This window comes from Scylla paramamosain, chromosome 13, assembly GCF_035594125.1.
Source record: "Scylla paramamosain isolate STU-SP2022 chromosome 13, ASM3559412v1, whole genome shotgun sequence".
NCBI classification, from domain to species: domain Eukaryota; kingdom Metazoa; phylum Arthropoda; class Malacostraca; order Decapoda; family Portunidae; genus Scylla; species Scylla paramamosain.
The window spans coordinates 19,682,555-19,702,084 of record NC_087163.1 but is presented as its reverse complement, the minus strand read 5'-3'; the positions used below and the strand labels follow the sequence as shown (position 1 = coordinate 19,702,084).

Here is a 19,530-nt window from a genome sequence, read left to right as displayed (position 1 = left end):
CTCCAACTCGATCTGCCCATAAAGCTACTAGTACTTGTTGTCAGTGCTGGTAACATGAATACTCCGGTAAAGGACATGCTATGTGATTGTTCTGTGCTATATGAGTTAAAAAGCGACATACATTTATTCAGATATTCCCTTCTTCACGTAGACCGACTCTACTGTGACGTTAGAGGGAGTCTGGCCAATGGTTGAAGAGAAGCACTCTGACGTTATATGAGAAAACCTCTGATGCAACTCTGAGAGGGATGACTAAGGTAAAATACCCCGTACCTTGGTTTATTATTTCTAACATTGTCACGAGGGAATTAAAGCCATCGGATGACCTGGATTCTGAACAGTATATAGAGCAGCCTTCCATGAGTACCAGTGTGTAGTTCAGGGCGTATATTTAAACCTGTACATTCTATCATGTACTAGATTCTGAGAAAGATACCCGGCGTTACTTTCTAGATTGTGACCGGCAAGTTTAATAAGGATCAAACAGAGGGCTTGTTATAGATCTCTCTATCACGCCTCGCCACAGACTCTCGATACTTTGAGTGTAGATTGTGGCTTCCTTCAGGTTTTCGAAGTTTTGCTTCGAAGCTTCCCTATGCATCGCTAATCCATCGCTTTGATCTTGGTAAGAATGAGTTACTGTGTCCCCTCTTGTTTTCGGGAGTGGTGAGGGTATCAATAAGGCTTCATTTGCTCTCACGTTCCATGCCTCCAGACAGCCACGCCTGGCCCTCCTATTCTGTCAAGGGGACCAACATTACGCTTCAGTAGACCAAGTAAATCCTCATCAGTTTCTGCAGTCATCTATATACTTTACCCCAGTAGCGTCTTAGTCATCCATTCAATACTCTCTCACCTCACCACTCACAGAAATTAGATAGGTAAATAAATAAATAAAAAAAAAAAAAACTGGCCATGTTATTAATTTTTACTTTTTTTTTTTCTAAATTAAGTGTTATGGGCCCAATTTTCAAGCCGCAAGTTAATGGAACCAAGCATATGGGTTTTTGCTTTTAAACGCTCCAGGTTCTCATAAGGATTACTTTCAAAGGAAACGAGGAGAAAAATGGGACGGTCAGTAAAAAAAAGTTTACAGCTACTGACTGACTGATGAACTAACACACTGATTAGAACTGGCCTTTACTTACCTGTATACTCTTCTCTTTTTTATTGAATGAAGAGGATGAGGGAAAGGAGAAAAAATGTTAGTAGAATCAACGATATCCAATAAGTGACTCACTGACAGGCTTATATTTTCCAAAACTCCTACCAGCATGCATCAGTCCATCTCACCTTCAGTCATCCCTTAGTTCAAGAATGAGAGAGAGATATTACACATATACCACAACCATTAGCTACTACCACCAGTCAGTCAGCCTCCAGCCATCCCTTAGTTAAAAATAAGATACTACACATATACCACAACCATTAGCCATTACCACCAGTCAGTCAGCTTCCAGCCATCCCTTAGTTAAAAAATGAGATACTGCACACATACCACAACCATTAGCCACTACCACCAGTCAGTCAGCCTCCAGCCATTCCTTAGCATACGTAAGAATGAGTAAAAGACACCATGAGAATAATCAGGTCAGTTTATTCTACAAAAAGGAGAAGATGGACAGCTAGAATATCTGACAATAATTACAACACACTATTTGTACCGGTAACCAAGGTGTGTACCACTTACACATCTCACTAATGCAGTGATGACGCCTCACACAATAAATTAAGGACCCTTTCTCTTACATGTACTGGAAAATAAACACGTCACTTTCACTATGCTTCCTTGTACAGTTTCACACCAATTTCATATTGTATGCGTACTTTTGCTATGATTACTGTACCTCTGTTTTCTCCTATTTGTTTTTTGTTTTTTCAGATTTACGACAAGAGCAAATACATGATAATGATAAAATAGCAATGGTAATAATAGTAATAATGATAATGACAATTTCTATTCAGCTCCTCTTTTCCTGAACATCAAATATTAGACACAGAAAAGAAAAAGACATGACAGAAATTATGAAAATTCTTGTAATACATGAAGTTCTTGGATGATTGTTACTTAGCTCTGAACAATGATCCACTTAAGTCACCTCACACACACACACACACACACACACACACACACACACACACACACACACACACACACACACACACACACATTCAAAACAAATCTCTGTATTCCCAACAGGTTGTAAAAGATGATAGAGATGGAATATTGCAGAAAGCTGGAAAAAAGTTCCAAGAACTTCAATAGTACAGCAAATATAAGTAGTACAATAATAATAATAATAATAATAATAATAATAATAATAATAATAATAATAATAATAATAATAATAATAATAATAATAAATAGTTTCCTGAGACCATAAATATGTATATACCTTTTGACACAACAATCCACATTATTGCTACTTCACCAATCACTCAATGCCAACACTTTCATGTAAGGAAAACAGGAGCATTAACCAACAATGTGTATGTTTGATTGATTCCTTCCATGTAGTTCAATGAAGACGAGCAAGTGGTAATGGAATAATAGATTACCTTGCATTCAGTTACTCAGATAATTAAGGACTTGGTAACATGACTCACTCTGAAGTTCTCTCTGTCTCTCTCTCTCTCTCCACATTCTGCAGACTTGAGTCAGGCAGATAGTCCAAATTCAAGAAACAGATTCCACTGACCAAAAAGGAGAAAGCAAAAGAATTGCTCTGAGGAATGCAACATGTAATCTTTCCCTACACACACACACACACACACACACACACACACACACACACACACACACACACACACACACACACACACACACACACACACACACACACACACCACATATGCCACATTACAGGTTCACACAGTGTTCAAAGAGGCCTTTTATTGCAGAAAGTGTGAGAATGAAGAGAAGCACTCTGTGAAGACCAGAATGAAGCAGTCACCAAGACATTCATATTACAAGTAACTAAGTCACTGTTACATCAGAAATTATTATACATTTCAACATGCATCTTCAGAAATAGTTAATATGGGAGGAAATTCACTGCCTTCCCTAGCCAACAACCTAACTAGCTAGCTGCTGGTAATTCCTATTGTGAAAATATGGATTTACAAATACATTCATTATATAACAAGGACATATTTTGAAGCAGATTATACCAAATAATTACAAGGAACACACGTCGCATTACAAGTAGGGTGACATTTCTCAAAGGGCTTTAGGAGGCAAGTCACATCATGAGAACCATGAGAACCATATAAAAAATATAAAATCCTTGAGGAAACACTCCAAGTTTGTGGAGGTATTAAATAAGAGAGTTCAGGCATTGCACCCGACACTAGCACGCATTTAGCACCAAAAGACCGTCTGCACCGAGTGTGTTTGACATGAACACACCTCAAGCCCACACACCAAAGAGTTCCTACATGGGTGATGACAGCAAAGGGGTTATAGGGTGAACAAGACCAAGCTTGATGCTCAAACTGTTTCCAAACAAATTCTGGCTTTGCTTGTTATATAAATTAAGACTCTTCTTTGCATTTTTACTTATAAAGTGAGAAAAAAACATGATACTTTGTCTTGGGTACTTCTCTTCAGCAGAGATCCCAGCTTGTTATATAAATATCTTATGAATGTAATCTTATGAATGTGCAAAAGACATTAAAGATACACTTTCCAAATCCATCACAATTTTATGCTATTATTTAAGATACAAAAAAAGTACAATTTTGCTTGAAAGCAGAATGAGACCATCACTTTGGCTCCTCATTGTGCTAGGACAGCAAAATGACTTACACATAAGATGCAATTCAAGTAAACTTTAAAATCATCAGTATATTTAAGAGACAATGTGTAGGAGACAACCTTGGAGATGGGTATGTGATTTCACTGAATAAAATTTGCACCAAGATTTTGGAAAGGATGCAACATTTTGTCAAATGGGAGAGCACACTAAAAAAAAAATAAATAAAAAATAAATAAATAAAAATAAAAAGGGAAGTTGTTTGGAAATTACAGGAGTAAAAAAAAAAAAAAAAAAAACATGTAAAGCAGAATAAAAGAAAAGAAAGCTTAATGTAGATGTCAAAAAAACTGCTTGAAGTAATTCATAAGTATGAAACTAAGGTGCCCTTTGTGGTGACATTGGCCTGGTTTGTTAGACAAACAGACCATGAAACTAATAAATACGTAAAGTGGACAAACCTTGCGGGGTTATGGGTAATTTGTAAGTGACTCAATTTCAGGTGTTTGTCTTAATGAAGCATAAAGGCAAGCTTGTGGATGTAGTTCATGTCTAACACAATTCATAAATGGTTAGGGTACCAATGAGAAAAGGCAACAACAACAGTTGTACTGAACCAAACACTGAAACACGTTCTTGAAATTCAACCCTTGTGTGCTAACTGTATACGAAATATACATGACTTTTGCTTGTATGCATAAATGTGTAAAAACTTGTGAGAGGTTGATTCAAGGAAGAAACAGCATATTTTTATGCATGTAAAAATGAATGAAATCTTGCGTAGTACAATAATGCAATACAAATGTGTAAAAAAAAGACACACACACACACACACACACACACACACACACACACACACACACACACACACACACACACACACACACACACACACATAAAAAAAAAAAGTGCTGCTATGACATGTCCAGCATATTCATATCAAAGCCACATGAGTGACTAACTTAGAGGAAATAAAAAGAATACAGCTCCTTTCCATCTGTATAAAGTGAGATTTGGTCAGGCAATGCTTCACCAGCGAACAGTAAGAGTTCATCATATTTACAGTAAGTTGAGAGCACTGGTGAGCTGCAGCCATGACAAGACAAGAAAGCAGGGACTCAAGACTAAGGTTCTCAGTGTCGGCCATCATCTGACACCAGTGTTCATTGCCCATGGTGCACCATAGGGAGGGAAAGTGTGGACAGCAGTCTTTTACAGTTGCATAAGGAGTCCCATTATCACTGAAATGGCAATTACTCCATCAGGGCAAACTAACATCCACTGAGAACCAATACTCAAGACTGCTTGGTGATGGCATAGACAGCAAGGAAAGCCACATTCCCCTACCAGGGTCTGTCTTGCAGCCCCACTCAGCTAAAATACCTAATAAAGCTACAGTCACCTATAAGTGAGAATCACACATAAAAAACTAATTCTAGAATCTCACTCGTCATCCTCAAGCTGCAGATCAGAACACCAGAGACAGGACAAACCCTGCAGACCTTCCCTTGGAGGTTTATAAATACTTAAATTTGGAGCATCAAATCTTTGGGTTTAGATAGGAGATTGGTATCACAGAAGAATTGTACCTCTTTTGAAATTTAACATCATCAGTATGTTTATATATTATCAGACTGAACTACATGGGACTCTATCTTAACATTCAACTCAGATATGTAAGTCTGATTTAAAACTTGTCCATTTTTTTTATTCAAATCTTCATTAAAACAATGAAAACTTTTAAAAGTAGAGCCCATTAGAGCCAATGTCAGATATATTTTCAAGAACACAGGGCCGTAGATTAAATGTTTCTACATTTCAACTTATACAAGAAGTGAATGATTCCCTAAGTAGTTCATGTTCAGCAGAACAAAAGTAAATAAATAAGGCTTGCTTAAAAAAAAAAAAAAAAAAAAAAAAAAAAAAAAAAAAAAAAAGACAAGAGCTGCCAAGGGTCTGAGAGAAGGTTGGCTGCCTTAACCTTGATTTGCAACTGGAATGAAATGAAGCTAAGAACTGGGCAGATTACAGCACAGCTCAGCACTCAGTGGGGGCTTGTGCCAAGCATTACAGTACAGGTGTCATCAGGGGTCAAATAACTTTCTGCACTCACTTCCGCTGTAAGTTGTATTTCCTATCCATCTTACATCCTCTAATCTCCAGATAGTCCCTTTACAAAATGTCACATCTGATGGATTCTCAGCAGATTAGAGAACAAGTTTGAGAGGAACTCTAAATACAGAGAAATGGAGTGCAGTGTTACATGGCTTCTGACCACGACTGTACCAAAGAGTGGCCATTGACGCCTCATCAGCATCCCACCTCACGAGTTCCTCCTCTGTGGTGGTGGGCATGACCAAGACACACTGTATCCAGCCACCACTTAACAATGGAGGGTTTATATTGCTCATCGTTCCTTGCATCCAGTAAATAATTTAAATAGTATAAAAATAAACACACATATCACAATTCATAATAGTAAAACACTTGACATCCCTCCTTTCCACAGTGGCAGGCTTAGTAGCATAGCCATAGATGTGAACAGCTTTCCTGTATGTGTGGATCCAAGTGATGCCGAGAGTCCAAAATGCCACCATGAGACACATCCAGTTTCACTGCTTACTATTTCACTCTTCCTTTTTCTGTTGTGTATCTTTTAAGTCTGAGCATTTGGGATTCAGAGCAACACAATGATCAACACCAAACACAATAAATTTGTGCCATAAAGATTTCATGTAGATATATATGTATAGTGTTTGTTGAAGATTTGTATACAATGCACATATTTCACAATGTTTGTATTATCAATTTTGAAACACTATAAGAAAATCTACATCTTGCAACTTCTTGAATTTTAGTTACAACTGCAATTTTCATTTGTCATCACATGGCAACTAAAATAAAGTTCATTGACACTGAAGTGCCAATGAGAGGAACACAGCACTTGTTTCACTCCCTATCTCCTTTCTCATACTAAATAAAAGCCATTGTCACCAAATAATAATAACGAGTATTCTTAAGAAAACAAAGTAAAATAAAATAAAGTACCTTCCACACTCTTACCAAAATAACAAAAACAGGTAAAGAACTAGCAAGGCTTCCTGTCACTCTTAGCTGAGATAAGCTTCGGAGAGGATAAGTTCTCCTCTTCAGATGAACTATCGTCCTCAGAGAGAGAAGAGGTGTCATTGGAGAAGCTACTGACAGAGGAAGCTGGGGAATTGGAAAAGTTACTTTGCGGTGAGGGGTTACTGAGACCACTGTCTGCCTCCACTGTGGCTGAGAAGGGATTAATCTGAGGTACTGCCGAGATTAAGGAATCATCTTCTTCATCTTCAACCTCTGTCTGGCTCGTCTCCACATTCATGTTCACGTCTGTTTGTTGTGTTGAAACAGACATGATGCCCTGGGACCCTGGCACCACAACCTGGAAAAATTACCCAAGTAAGTGTCTATCCATTTTTTATCATGTTCTATTGCACTGCACTCATATAACCTGTGAGGAAGATAACCTGGATAAGTGTCTGTCCCTTCCTATCATAATCTGTTGCACTTCACTTGTATAACCTGTGAGAAAGATGACCTGGGTGAGTGCATGTTTCTCCTTATCATGTCCTGTTCCACTTAACCTATAAAACCTGTGTGGAAGATGACCTGGGTGAGTGCATATTCCTTTCTATCATGTCCTATTGCACTTTACTCATATAACCTGTGAGGAAGATGATATGAGCAACTGCCTGACTCACCTCATATAATTGTGCTCCAGACCGGATGTTTTCAAGAATGTGGCTGTTCTCAGGATTGGAGAGAACAGACAGTACAAATTTCTTAGTTTGCCTCTGCAGGTCCTCAATCTCCCGCTGCAGCTGCTGATTCTTCCTGAGGAGATCTGCAGTCTTCATGGTGATGTCCAGGAGCCCAGACTGCCGCAGAGCCTGAGGGATGGGAAGTGAATGAATGACAAAGAAGACTATTTTTATTTTGATCCAACACTAAATGATGGGAGGCAAGCTGATAATGGTAAGCACATGAATGAATAGATTTTCATATATTTCTATTATGCCACATTTTTAAAGCAAGCATAGTAGTGACTAGTATTAATTAAAAAAAAAGTATGATGCCACAATAAAAATACCGGTAACAGAACAAGTGAAGGAGACAGTATATTGATTTTAATACACCATCACTATATGGGAAGTGACAAAGAGATGAGGTGCATGAAAAAATAAACTTTTATATATTTTTATTATGCCACTCTTTCAAAACAAACATAATAGTGACTGTAGAGTAGGCAACAAGCTGATGAAAAAATTACACCACAATAACAATGCAGATAACAGAACAAGACGACAAAGATTACCCAATAACAGATGAAAACAGCAGATCAAGGCAACACAAGATTAGCCAAAAGCAGATGACAACACAAGATTACCCAATAACAGAACAAGACAACACAAGATTATCCAATAACAGAACAAGACAACACAAGATTATACAATACCAGAACAAGACAACACAAGATTACCCAATAACAGAACAAGACAACACAAGATTATATAATACCAGAACAAGACAACACAAGATTACCCAATACCAAAACAAGACAACACAAGATTACCCAATACCACAATAAGGCAACACAAAATCACCCAATACCACAGGACAATACAAGATTACCTAATACCACAACAAGACAACACAAGATTAGCCAATAACAGAACAAGACAACACAAGATTACCTAATACCACAACAAGACAACACAAGATTACCTAATACCACAACAAGACAACACAAGATTAGCCAATAACAGAACAAGACAACACAAGATTCCCAAATACCACAACAAGATGACACAAGATCACCCAATAACGTAACAAGGCAACACAAGACTAACCAATAACAGTGCAAGACAACACAAGATTAGCCAGTAAGATAATACAAACCTAGCCAAAAACATAACAAGATGATACAAGACTAACCAATAACAGAAGGCAACACAAGATTAACCAGTACCAGAGTAAGACCACACAAGAGTTGCCAGCATAAATCTTTAAAAAACAAAACCCTCATACCTCTGCTGTCCTCAGGAACCTCTTTCTTCTGGAAGTGTAGGATTCTTTGCTTTTACTGTCAGTGTCACTGTCTGGTGAGGGTGATCTCTCCACACGTGCCCTCTTGCTGATCTCCTTCCTGCTGGTGCTGAGATCTGGAGAAGGCGAGGAGGGAGGGTCTTCTAAGGCAGGACTGAGAGGCTGTGGGGAGGCGTCTTGGGCAATCTCTGACAGTCTCCTCTTGAAGTCCTGCTGCCCTGTGCTGGAAGACACCACTGATTCCTGAAATAAAGGGACACATAGTTAGTTGTTACTCTGCCAGCTCATTTCTCTTCTCATTAGTGGCATTCTTCTAAGTATTTTTTGGGTCCTTTCTTAATACCAGGTTGCACATTAGTCAACCTGCTGGTGTATGTGTCTTTGAAACAAATGAATGTAAGAAAGCAAAACAACTAAAATTTCACTTGATCTACACAAGAAAGTTCAAAACTTAAACAATGCCACTTCTCTTTTTTTGTCATGATTCCAAACCATTTTGGAGTTTTCTACTGTCATTTTCCCAAAGTATTATTGCACATAAAAATAATGCAAAATACACTTACAGGATCAATAGGAAGTCTAATATAATAAACAACAATATGAACAACTATACCTGTATATTCTTCAACAAAGATGTCACTTTAATACTCAAACCACAATACCTATTTTCCTTCCCAAATGCCATGACATATATCAAATCCCTCCACATTCAATTTTCATATCATGTTAGCAACCACAGGGAAGAGCAGGAGAGCATGATTCCCATTCCCCTGCTGTGTGTGCTAAGGTCACCAGCTTGTTGCTTAAGAGACCTCACTCAACCTCTCTCACCCCAGACCAAACCAGTCACAGTCAATTAAGACTCAAATTTATGTTACAAATCACTTTTCCTGTAGGCTCAAAAAAAAAAAAGAGCTTCTACCTTCTGTCCTGCATCCTCCTAACATGAAAATAAAACAATGCAGGTGGTAGCAATTATGGTTCCCCTAGTTGCAAATTAAGATTACTAAAAACAGAGGCATATATATATATATATATATATATATATATATATATATATATATATATATATATATATATATATATATTTTCTTTTTTGGTATGTGCTTTACTTAGCTGTGTGTGTGTGTGTGTGTGTGTGTGTGTGTGTGTGTGTGTGTGTGTGTGTGTGTGTGTGTGTGTGTGTGTGTGTGTGTGTGTGTGCCAGTATTTCAAAGCAACTTTATGGTTATACAAAGCTTTATTAATACTGAAGCACAAAACACATAGCATCCTTTATTCATTGTCAGAGAGAGGGCAATTGATGTCAAGGCTTCATTTCACGAGCTCCGTAGAGGATGAAAACGAAATGCTGCCTATTAATCTGCTGCTAACTCTTACGTCATCATTTTCATCACAGTCCTTCGTAACAGCTTTGTAACTCTTCATTCCGTGTCCTATGAGTTATACATGTATAATATTTAAACTTTTCAGTGCAGTAATACCGTGTTTTATTTGTCTAACCTTTTCTCTTTCTCCTACACTTTCTCCCTTACATGACCTTTCTCTCACTGAAATCGTGTATAATAAAATTCTTTCCATACATCCCTTCTCCTTACTCAATCAGTCTACCTACATGGCATATCAAACAATATTTTAACATTCATCATGCAATATTCTCTTGAATATGAACTTACTTTCCTCATTCTGGCTTCTATGACAGTGTATCTACCTCTCATTCATTTCCTTCCTTAGTCCACTTCCAGTCCTCCTCAGTAGTTCACGGTTTAGTCTTACAATCTGGACTTCCACTTCTCACTCCAGCTGCTTTTGGAGTCCATACATTTCATTCATACCCTTCCCTAACCAACTCCAGCATTCGCAACCCCTATACAATATTAAATCAAGCTTTACTTAATCTTTCCCGTAAGATATTCTCCTCACTCGAGCAGCCTTCTGGAGTGTATAGTCACCTCCCATTCATTCCCTTCCCTAACTAAGTCCCCCCACCCATCTTCCTACGTAATGTTATATCGGGATAACCTTATTTCCCTGCGTAGTATTCCTGGCATCCCTCTAACAACACCCTCCGCCTCCGCCTGGTGTGGCAACACTGATCCTTCCCACGACGCAGAGGGCCAGGCAAACCCAAGTTCCCCTTTAATTTCTAGTGTATTTTTGTATGCTTGCGCAATGGTCGACCCACCGCTTGTGGGAAGGAGGGGTGAATTACGAGAATTACGAAACAGCTGCGTAGGAGGAGGAGAAGGGTGAAAGGAAAGGAAGGGAGAGAGATTGGATGGAAGAGAGCTGAAGACGGGACGGAGAATCTGATTACACCGCTTCTCTCTCTCTCTCTCTCTCTCTTCCTGGAGTCCATTCACGACTAGAGAACAAATATTCAGAAATTCTATAAGATATACAAGGTATAAATGTTCAAAAGAAAATTTTCACTGATTGCATTTTAAGTTAATGGATTACTACACACACACACACACACACACACACACCGTAAAACACGCAACATGTGAAATTTAGCTCCAGGCATTGATTCTCTCTCTCTCTCTCTCTCTCTCTCTCTCTCTCTCTCTCTCTCTCTCTCTCTCTCTCAGGTACGCCACACTACACCACTACCACCACCACCACCACCTAACAACTAATCAATGCTTTGGTGTTGCATGGACCATTGAAATATCTCCCCTCCTCCCACACTGCGTCCCCTAACCACTAGTCTTGCAGCCCATCCACGCTGAAGGCCCCACTATCCACTACTTCATTCCTTGCCAGCTGTTCACCTATGCCCCGTCATCCACCTTGCTACCTTGTCATCCATCCCCCGGTTTGCCTTGCCATTGTTGTTCTATTACTACGCATTTTCACTAAATCATTCAGGCAGATAGCTGTTATGTAGTATTCGTGTTGATATGAAATTTTACTTAGCCGCGTACAAATTTAAATGTTCTTGTTTTCTTTTCCTTTTTTTCTTCATGTCGAGTAGTAATAATAACAACTTCATGTTATGTTGTTTATTTAATATTACTTAGCTACTACAGTGGTATTAAATGAAATAAGACTTTCATCCTACATATACAACAAGGTTTTTCTTCTTTATTCCATCTAACTACTCGCAACTTATAATGATTGTCAATCACTTATATTTAATGTTTCCTGTGTGCTAATTACTTTCTCTATTTGACTATTTGATTTGTTCATAATGGCGTTGGGAAACAGGATACTGAACACCATTGTAAAGTAAATGTAAAAAAAAAAAAACATTTAATTTCCAACACTGTCCCAGTCAGAATATTACTACACTACCTACAAAATTTGTTGCGAACTAAGAAACGGCAGAGCAGCTTTGCATGTCCATAGATGTTTGTCTATATGAAACCGAACGAATAACGCAACAGAACAGCTTTAGGTATCTACAGATGCATTTTCTATATGAAACCAAACAAATAATACGTCTAAACAGCTTTGTATGTCTATATATGTGTTTGTCTTTATAAAATCGAACAAATAACACATCAGAACAGCTTTGCATGTCAATATATGTGTTTGCCTTTATGAAACTGAAGAACACTTGCTGGTGACGGTAAGACATGACACGTGAGAGAGAGTGAAAGAAGATAAAATGAGGCTGGAAAGCACAATTTTTTTAACCTTTTCTTACATTAATCAACCTGAAAGCAGTGGTCTCGTATAAATGTAATAATCTCCCTTCCTGCTGCATGAGTAACTTGTCTCCCGCAATAGTGAAACAGCAGAGAGAGAGAGAGAGAGAGAGAGAGAGAGAGAGAGAGAGAGAGAGAGAGAGAGAGAGAGAGAGAGAGAGAGAGAGAGAGAGAGAGAGAGAGAGAGAGAGAGAGATGGAATGAAGAACAAGCTACGAAGAATTAAGACAAAGAAGGAAGTCATTTATATAGGTGAAGAGAAAAAAAAGAAAAAAAATGTAATGAGAAATACGGGAATGCACGAGAGAGAGAGAGAGAGAGAGAGAGAGAGAGAGAGAGAGAGAGAGAGAGAGAGAGAGAGAGAGAGAGAGAGGCACCAACACGAGTGATGGTGGTGATGGTGACACTAATGCCAGTTACTGGATTCCCCAAACGTTCCACCTGCCAGACAAGACTTCCGGGTCATCACAACCCCGCCCCACAGAGCTGCATCAAACATTAGCGCCACTCCGGCACACCAGGCCCTTTTCCTCCCCCTCCTCCTCCTCCTCTCCTTCTCTGCCTCCTGACCAGCAAATATTCTGAAACACTTCTAGTCGTACTTCCACTACATTCAAAAGGCTCCAGTTGAAGTTTTAAGGATGTTTTTTTTTACGATTCTAGTGGCAGATTAATAAGACTTCTACATTATTAAAACGAAAAACACTATTGAAAATACTGCTAATCATATTTGTGGTCTTCTGAAAATAGGCGTAGCGAGAGGGCAGAGCGTATCTGACTACGGGCCTTCCTGAAATGACGCCAAAGTAGAGTAAATCTATCTTCAGAAACACCCAGAAGACAGTTTAGTGACAATAATAAATCTAGGGACAGGCGATGGAAATATCATCTTGACGATAATGCACATACATGAAAAAAAAAAAAAAAAAAAAAAAAAAAAAAAAATATATATATATATATATATATATATATATATATATATATATATATATATATATATATATATATATATATATATATATATATATATATATATATATATATATATTGAATTTCGTGCACATGTGAAGACGAGGCACAAGAAATCATAAACCTTACTAAGCATCTAAGTTTCTCTCCAAGTAACTGACCAGAGTGTAGCCAGAGCAGTGACTTCCTCTGGTTACTTTTTATTCTAGTAACTGACCTAGTGTACTGTCATTGGCATTGGTTCATCCTGACAACCTTGCCCTTTTTGCTTAGGACTTTATTCTGCATGCACCGACGCATTAGCCAATATATTCAACCTTCAATGGAGTCGATAGCTGTGCAGGAAAAGTACCAAGTAGAAAAAAATGTATCCATGAATCTTCAAATCAATACAAAGGTAACCTACGACGTCATTACCCACCTTGGAATCCAATAATTTGTCTCAGATTCATCACTTTCACTCTCCCTTCTTCTTTCCTTCAATCATCACTCTCCTTCCTTCCTTCCTTCATCCTCCTATATCATCACTCTCAGACTTCCAAGTGTCTCCTTCCATCAAAAGGCATCCGGCACTCCATCACGAACATAAAAGAGCATGAAAGGAAGGGAATATGTGACCAGAATGAGTAAAACGCTCTGCAACCCATCGCCGAGTGCCCTTGCAGAGTCTGAGAAGTGAAAGGCGACGAAGATGAAAGCTCAAAGGTACAAAAAAACCACACCAAGATTCAAAGACACTCCTTGCAAAGTTCCTGTTTACTAGATTATAAACACATCATTAGTCCTGTAAAGTGCAATCTAATAGGTGGTAATAAGCTAAGAAAGTTAACAGAAAGCTCAATATCAGGAAAATATAATTATTTTGTCGGTACAAAAGTTCACTTTCACATCACACCGCCATTCATGTCTACTGTGAGTTTCAGTATAACACGAGTGACGAGTGTGTGGTTACAAATACTATGAGTACTCGAACGCCTACGAGAGAGAGAGAGAGAGAGAGAGAGAGAGAGAGAGAGAGAGAGAGAGAGAGAGAGAGAGAGAGAGAGAGAGAGAGAGAGAATAAGTTGAAATATGAATTCGGTACCCTTGATAAGTCCCCAAGCGTACCCACCACAAAATCATTAATTTCATGACAGCCACACATGCACATCACCTCAGCACTAACACCTGCACCTCACCACCTCAGCACCATTTTTTACGATAGCCTCAACAAGCGCCCCTCTCCTTCACCAAACCAAGCTGGCTGAATCATGGGAATCATACTAATTATCAACACAGCATTCCCAGACGGAGAACTCTCGTATCTATGTAACATCTAGCGTGCAGTCAGCGTCAGGCAACTGCTAACGAGGTTTTTAGGGCAAGGAGGGGTGGGGGAGAAAGGGGAGTCTGGGTTGTGGTAAGTGCCTGACTGGGTGGGGCTACCAGATGGGGACTCCTCCTCCCCCTCCTCTTTCTCTAGACACGTGTAGTCGCATGCCACCGCCCTCACCCACATAGCCAACTAGCACGCTTTTGACGCAGCGACTGAGGTCAAATCCATTCGAAATAAGTGCCTTCTTGCTATGTGCTACAAGAATGATCAGTACCTTGGAAGGAGAGGGAGTGAAGGCTACGGGAAGTGGAAGGTTTGCGTTCAGGGAAGGGTTGGCAATACTGGCAAGTGACAGCACATTTCCGTTCTGTAATCGGGAAAGAAATGTACTGAGCCTAGGAAAGCCAACACTGAATGGGTCATGGTATTATAAAGCAGCAGTGGAGTCCTTTGCCTTTATATCATTAGGCTTCTAAAGATATACACGAGTGATCTGCATCAATCCTCTTTTTTTACAATTCATAAACGAAGTACTTCTTTTTTTTTTATGATTTACAGAGACAAATTACAGAGTCAAATCCCTGAAATACTGTTATATACAACTTAGATACCTTCAGTCGAATCATAGTAAACTAAGCCTAGCACTCCTAACAAGGAAGAAGACCCCGGTTCAGCTAGTAACAAACGAAAAAACCTATACTAATAATACAACAACAGGAAGATTGAATAAGATCTCACAATCAGCTGACCAAGAGAGACGTGTCCGGACAGAGAGGATAATGATCACAGCAACGTGGTAAGTTCACAAGGATCACCTCTGTCCACTCGCTTTCTTCTAAACTCTCACTGCATTTCAGTCAGTCAAGAAGCAGAGAGTGATTCAGTCAAGTCACAAAAGGGAACGACTGTCTCATCCACAGCCAGGTAGGAGGGGAAAGGTGCAATGGTAACTCACTCTCTCAGGGGAAAGATACGAGGCTGAAAGAGAATGGATGGAATGTATATAAAGAAGTCTTACGAAAGGGACCTGGTTGAGGGAGGATTAAAAAACTGGTGAAGAAAAAAAAATATGAAGCTGAGAGAGAGAGAGAGAGAGAGAGAGAGAGAGAGAGAGAGAGAGAGAGAGAGAGAGAGAGAGAGAGAGAGAGAGAGAGAGTGAAAACGTTTCCAAATGGAACAGAAAATATTCATGTAAGTTACGAAAATGGTTAAGTAATGAAGCAGGTATACAAAATTTTAACTTATCATGCTGTGAAGAGCGGATATTCAAAATAGAGGGATCAAAAATATATTCACGAGTGGATAAAACTAAATCAATAACAAGGGATGAAAAGAAAACTATGTAAACTCAATAAAAAAGAAGAGGCTGAGTAGAAAAAAAGTTACTCTTATTTCAGTTATAAAACCGGAAATGATTATAGAATTTATACGAGTACAGATATGATAATTAAAACAAATCTATCAGATATCAATTTTTCATATCCAAAATTAAATATAACGTCCTCGTATTAAATAAAATATATATATGGGCAAACTCTTCTAACCATTGTGTATAAGAAAATAAGTAAAAAAAAAAAAAAAAAAAAAGATAAAAAATTGTCGAATTCTCTGGCAAGATATCTAACCTTCGGCCACTTCTACACTAACAAATAAGCGTCCGCATCTCAAACACCAGGCTTTCATTAGAGCAGCGAAGTTTAAGCCTTTCCAACACTCCAGGTTTGAGGAACGCACATTCCAACTGTCTGAAAATTGATTTGCCGCTTCAAGGACAGCTGCATTGCCTGACCCTTCACGGAACTGGCAGAACTTACACACACACACACACACACAGAGAGAGAGAGAGAGAGAGAGAGAGAGAGAGAGAGAGAGAGAGAGAGAGAGAGAGAGAGAGAGAGAGAGAGAGAGAGAGAGAGAGAGAGAGAGAGAGAGAGAGAGAGAGAGAGGAGAGAGAGAGAGAGAGAGAGTTAGCATTTGTGGTTTCAGAAATAACCATGATCAGGAGACAGATATAGACAAAATTATAAACTTCCTTAAAACGGCAAAAACGCTATAAATAAACCATAACTTTAAATACTTAAAAAAAAAAAAAAAATCATCGTACTCATCTTAAAAAAAAATTTAAAAAAATCTTTTTTTTTTTGCTTTATCAGGATCGGAGCGGGAGAGAAAAAATAAAAGAAAAAAAATGAATGTTTTACTGCCGTGTTGCATTAATGAGCACGAAACACCTTTAATTATAATCTGAACTGAAGAACTACCGATTTTTTTTTCATTTATGTGTATTAACATCAAGATGATATTTCTATCGTCTGTCTGACGAACCTCAGCAATCAGTAAGACAGAATTAACTTTGACTCAAGATTCCCCAAGTCACGTTACCTGCCTCGACTCAAAGACTGAAATAAGCTGCTCCCTCTCTTTCATGTATACGTCTATGAACACAATTATTTATTCCTTGCTGAAGATTGGCAGGACAGTGGGTCCATGGTTCTATTCTAGGCAACAGAAGCTCTTAGAGAAGGGGCAGGTTTATGGACAGAGATGGTAGCTAGGGTTAGGTAAACTACCATGTATGAATAATAACTGAAGGGACTATCACGTGTAGGCCTACGGCTTCCTACAGCTTCCCAAATGCTCTTATGCCAGTGCTTACCTATATACGTCCCTTTGGATGCTTAGAATACTAAACCAATGGACATGTTACCAACATACACAAACGTACATAATTCTACAGTTGACTGGGCTTTTACAAATACGTGAAGATCTGATAAGACAAGATATAGGTGTTTTTTTTAGAACCCCGCCCAACACACACAAAAAAAAAAAGTTGTATTTCGAATAGATTTCCAGCAAAAAAAATGTGGAAGGCATTACCAAGGAGACTGCGACTCTAATTTCATAATACGAATTATCGAAGTGAAAGTGAAAACCAGCCACTCTATATACTATACATGAAACGTGAGAAACAATACTTGAATAGTGGGAAGATATAAACATACCGAGACAACAAAAGGCGAACTCACCCGAACAAGACACCAGTGAGAACCAATATTTCATTAATGACTACCTACTGGAAACTTGGAAGATCATGGGTCAAATCCTAACCCCCAAAAATATGTAAGGAAGACAACTGAGGGAAGGAAACCGAGCCTCTTACCTTCTTGGCGATGGGTTCCGTATCACACAAACTGGTGGCATACATCTCCACCACTTCATGCACCCCCACGCCCATTTTCGGGGCCTGGGGAAGCTTGGTCATAGGAAGAGGCGTCTTGGCTGAGGGTGGGGAAAGATTTCTGACTCCAATTAAGAGGCGGTTCTTTCCTCCACCACCACCGCCACAGCACCAAAGGAGAGCTTGGGTGTGACAGACAGGAAAGTTAGGTACACAGGTCCAGTACAAGATTTCTCCACTCTCTGCCAACACGGGTATTTTCTCCGTTCAGCTCATGTCTCTAGATAGAAACTCGCTCAGATTCATCATACGCCCTGCATATTGTCTAGTTTTCTTGCTGGAGGATGAGCACTGATACACCCGTTCTTATCCTTTGTTTCGAAGTTTTTGTATCTTCTAGGGTGCGGTCGGGGTGTAAATGTGGTGCTGTCACTTCAGGAGGGCAGACACAACACCTGCTGGGTGGAAGGCGTTGTATGTATGTAACCTTTTTTCCGCTCAAATTTCATAACTCAGTCCAGTACAAGACTTTCGTGAAATCAATGGGGCTGCTCAGCATTCACTCCAATATCCACTTTTCCAGTTCCACACTTCTCTTCCTCACACAAAGGTCTCACATCTGTCTAAGAACCGTGTTACATTTGATGTGGATACGTAACACTACCACCCTTTCCTCTCATCAGCTAGGGAGATACTGGTTGGTAAATATAATGGTTGAGTCTGCACCGCCACCAACAGCCACCGCCGGCAGCGTGACTCAGGAAAACATGTCGTACGATGTCGCCACTCCTAGAGTCTAGAATCTAAACCAATAATAGTATCTTCTACAATCAATGTTAGTTTTACAGCATCTAAGTATTTACTATTCTAAGAGCGTCTTTAATATCCATGGAAAAGGTAGTAGCTTCCTTTGCCATCATCAACACTGGGATGGAAAATTCTCTCTCTCTCTCTCTCTCTCTCTCTCTCTCTCTCTCTCTCTCTCTCTCTCTCTCTCTCTCTCTCTCTCTCTCTGACAGGCGATCTTTAAAATACTCGAGATTACAAAGAAAAAAAGTAAAAGAGAAAATAAAGAAAAATAATGAGTACTAAATTTTCCTCAGAGTTGGACGTGTTGACAATATTATGACTTATTTGGTAAACTTACGAAGAGGTGTGATGAAAACGGGAACGAGGAATCTCTCACATCCACACGAAAAAAAAAAAAAAAAATCCTTTCAGAACATGCTGTTTAAACAACGCGCTTATTCATTGATTGACTAATTCAATACTTCACAGCAACAGGGTTATATGGCGCCCTAGAACAACACGAAAAGTTCTGAAGTCAGAACGTAAGATGCCGAACACGAAAGAATGCTTATAATCGTATTCTTAATTAGGAGCAAAGGGATTCAGTGTGAAATCATTGATGCCAAAATATAAACTGCACTTTCAAACTCAGACTCCCAACTCGAGCACTTTTAACAGATTATAATGGAAGAATTGGGATTTTCAAAGGTGCTTTCATAATTCTACTGATAGCTTAACTAGGATTCTACATCACCAATAAGAAAATAATGAAAACCTGGA

At 39.0% G+C, this 19,530-nt stretch overlaps 1 protein-coding gene and 1 long non-coding RNA gene across 4 annotated transcripts; one reads left to right on the top strand and one right to left on the bottom strand.

Moving 5' to 3' along the window:
• The first annotated feature begins 490 nt into the window (after nt 1-490).
• On the top strand, nt 491-3,146 carry LOC135106465 (uncharacterized). The gene is made up of 2 exons (XR_010271322.1): nt 491-776; nt 2,902-3,146. It is a non-coding gene; the product is annotated as an uncharacterized LOC135106465 (long non-coding RNA).
• On the bottom strand, nt 1,578-18,685 carry LOC135106464 (CLOCK-interacting pacemaker-like). 3 transcript variants are annotated; one of them, XR_010271321.1, is made up of 6 exons: nt 17,944-18,685; nt 15,058-15,150; nt 8,829-9,089; nt 7,502-7,690; nt 2,802-7,182; nt 1,578-2,753 (listed from the first exon to the last, which is right to left on the bottom strand). XR_010271321.1 is itself a non-coding variant. In XM_064015476.1 (5 exons), exons 1-5 carry the CDS (start codon nt 18,043-18,045, stop codon nt 6,844-6,846), a joined length of 984 nt encoding a protein of 327 aa, XP_063871546.1. In that variant the 5' UTR covers nt 18,046-18,685; the 3' UTR covers nt 1,578-6,843. The 3 variants fall into 3 exon arrangements, 2 of the variants coding, with proteins under 2 accessions (XP_063871546.1, XP_063871547.1); XM_064015476.1 differs by having other exon boundaries at nt 1,578-7,182; XM_064015477.1 differs by lacking the exon at nt 15,058-15,150 and having other exon boundaries at nt 1,578-7,182; nt 17,944-18,681.
• Between the last annotated feature and the right edge of the window lie 845 nt (nt 18,686-19,530).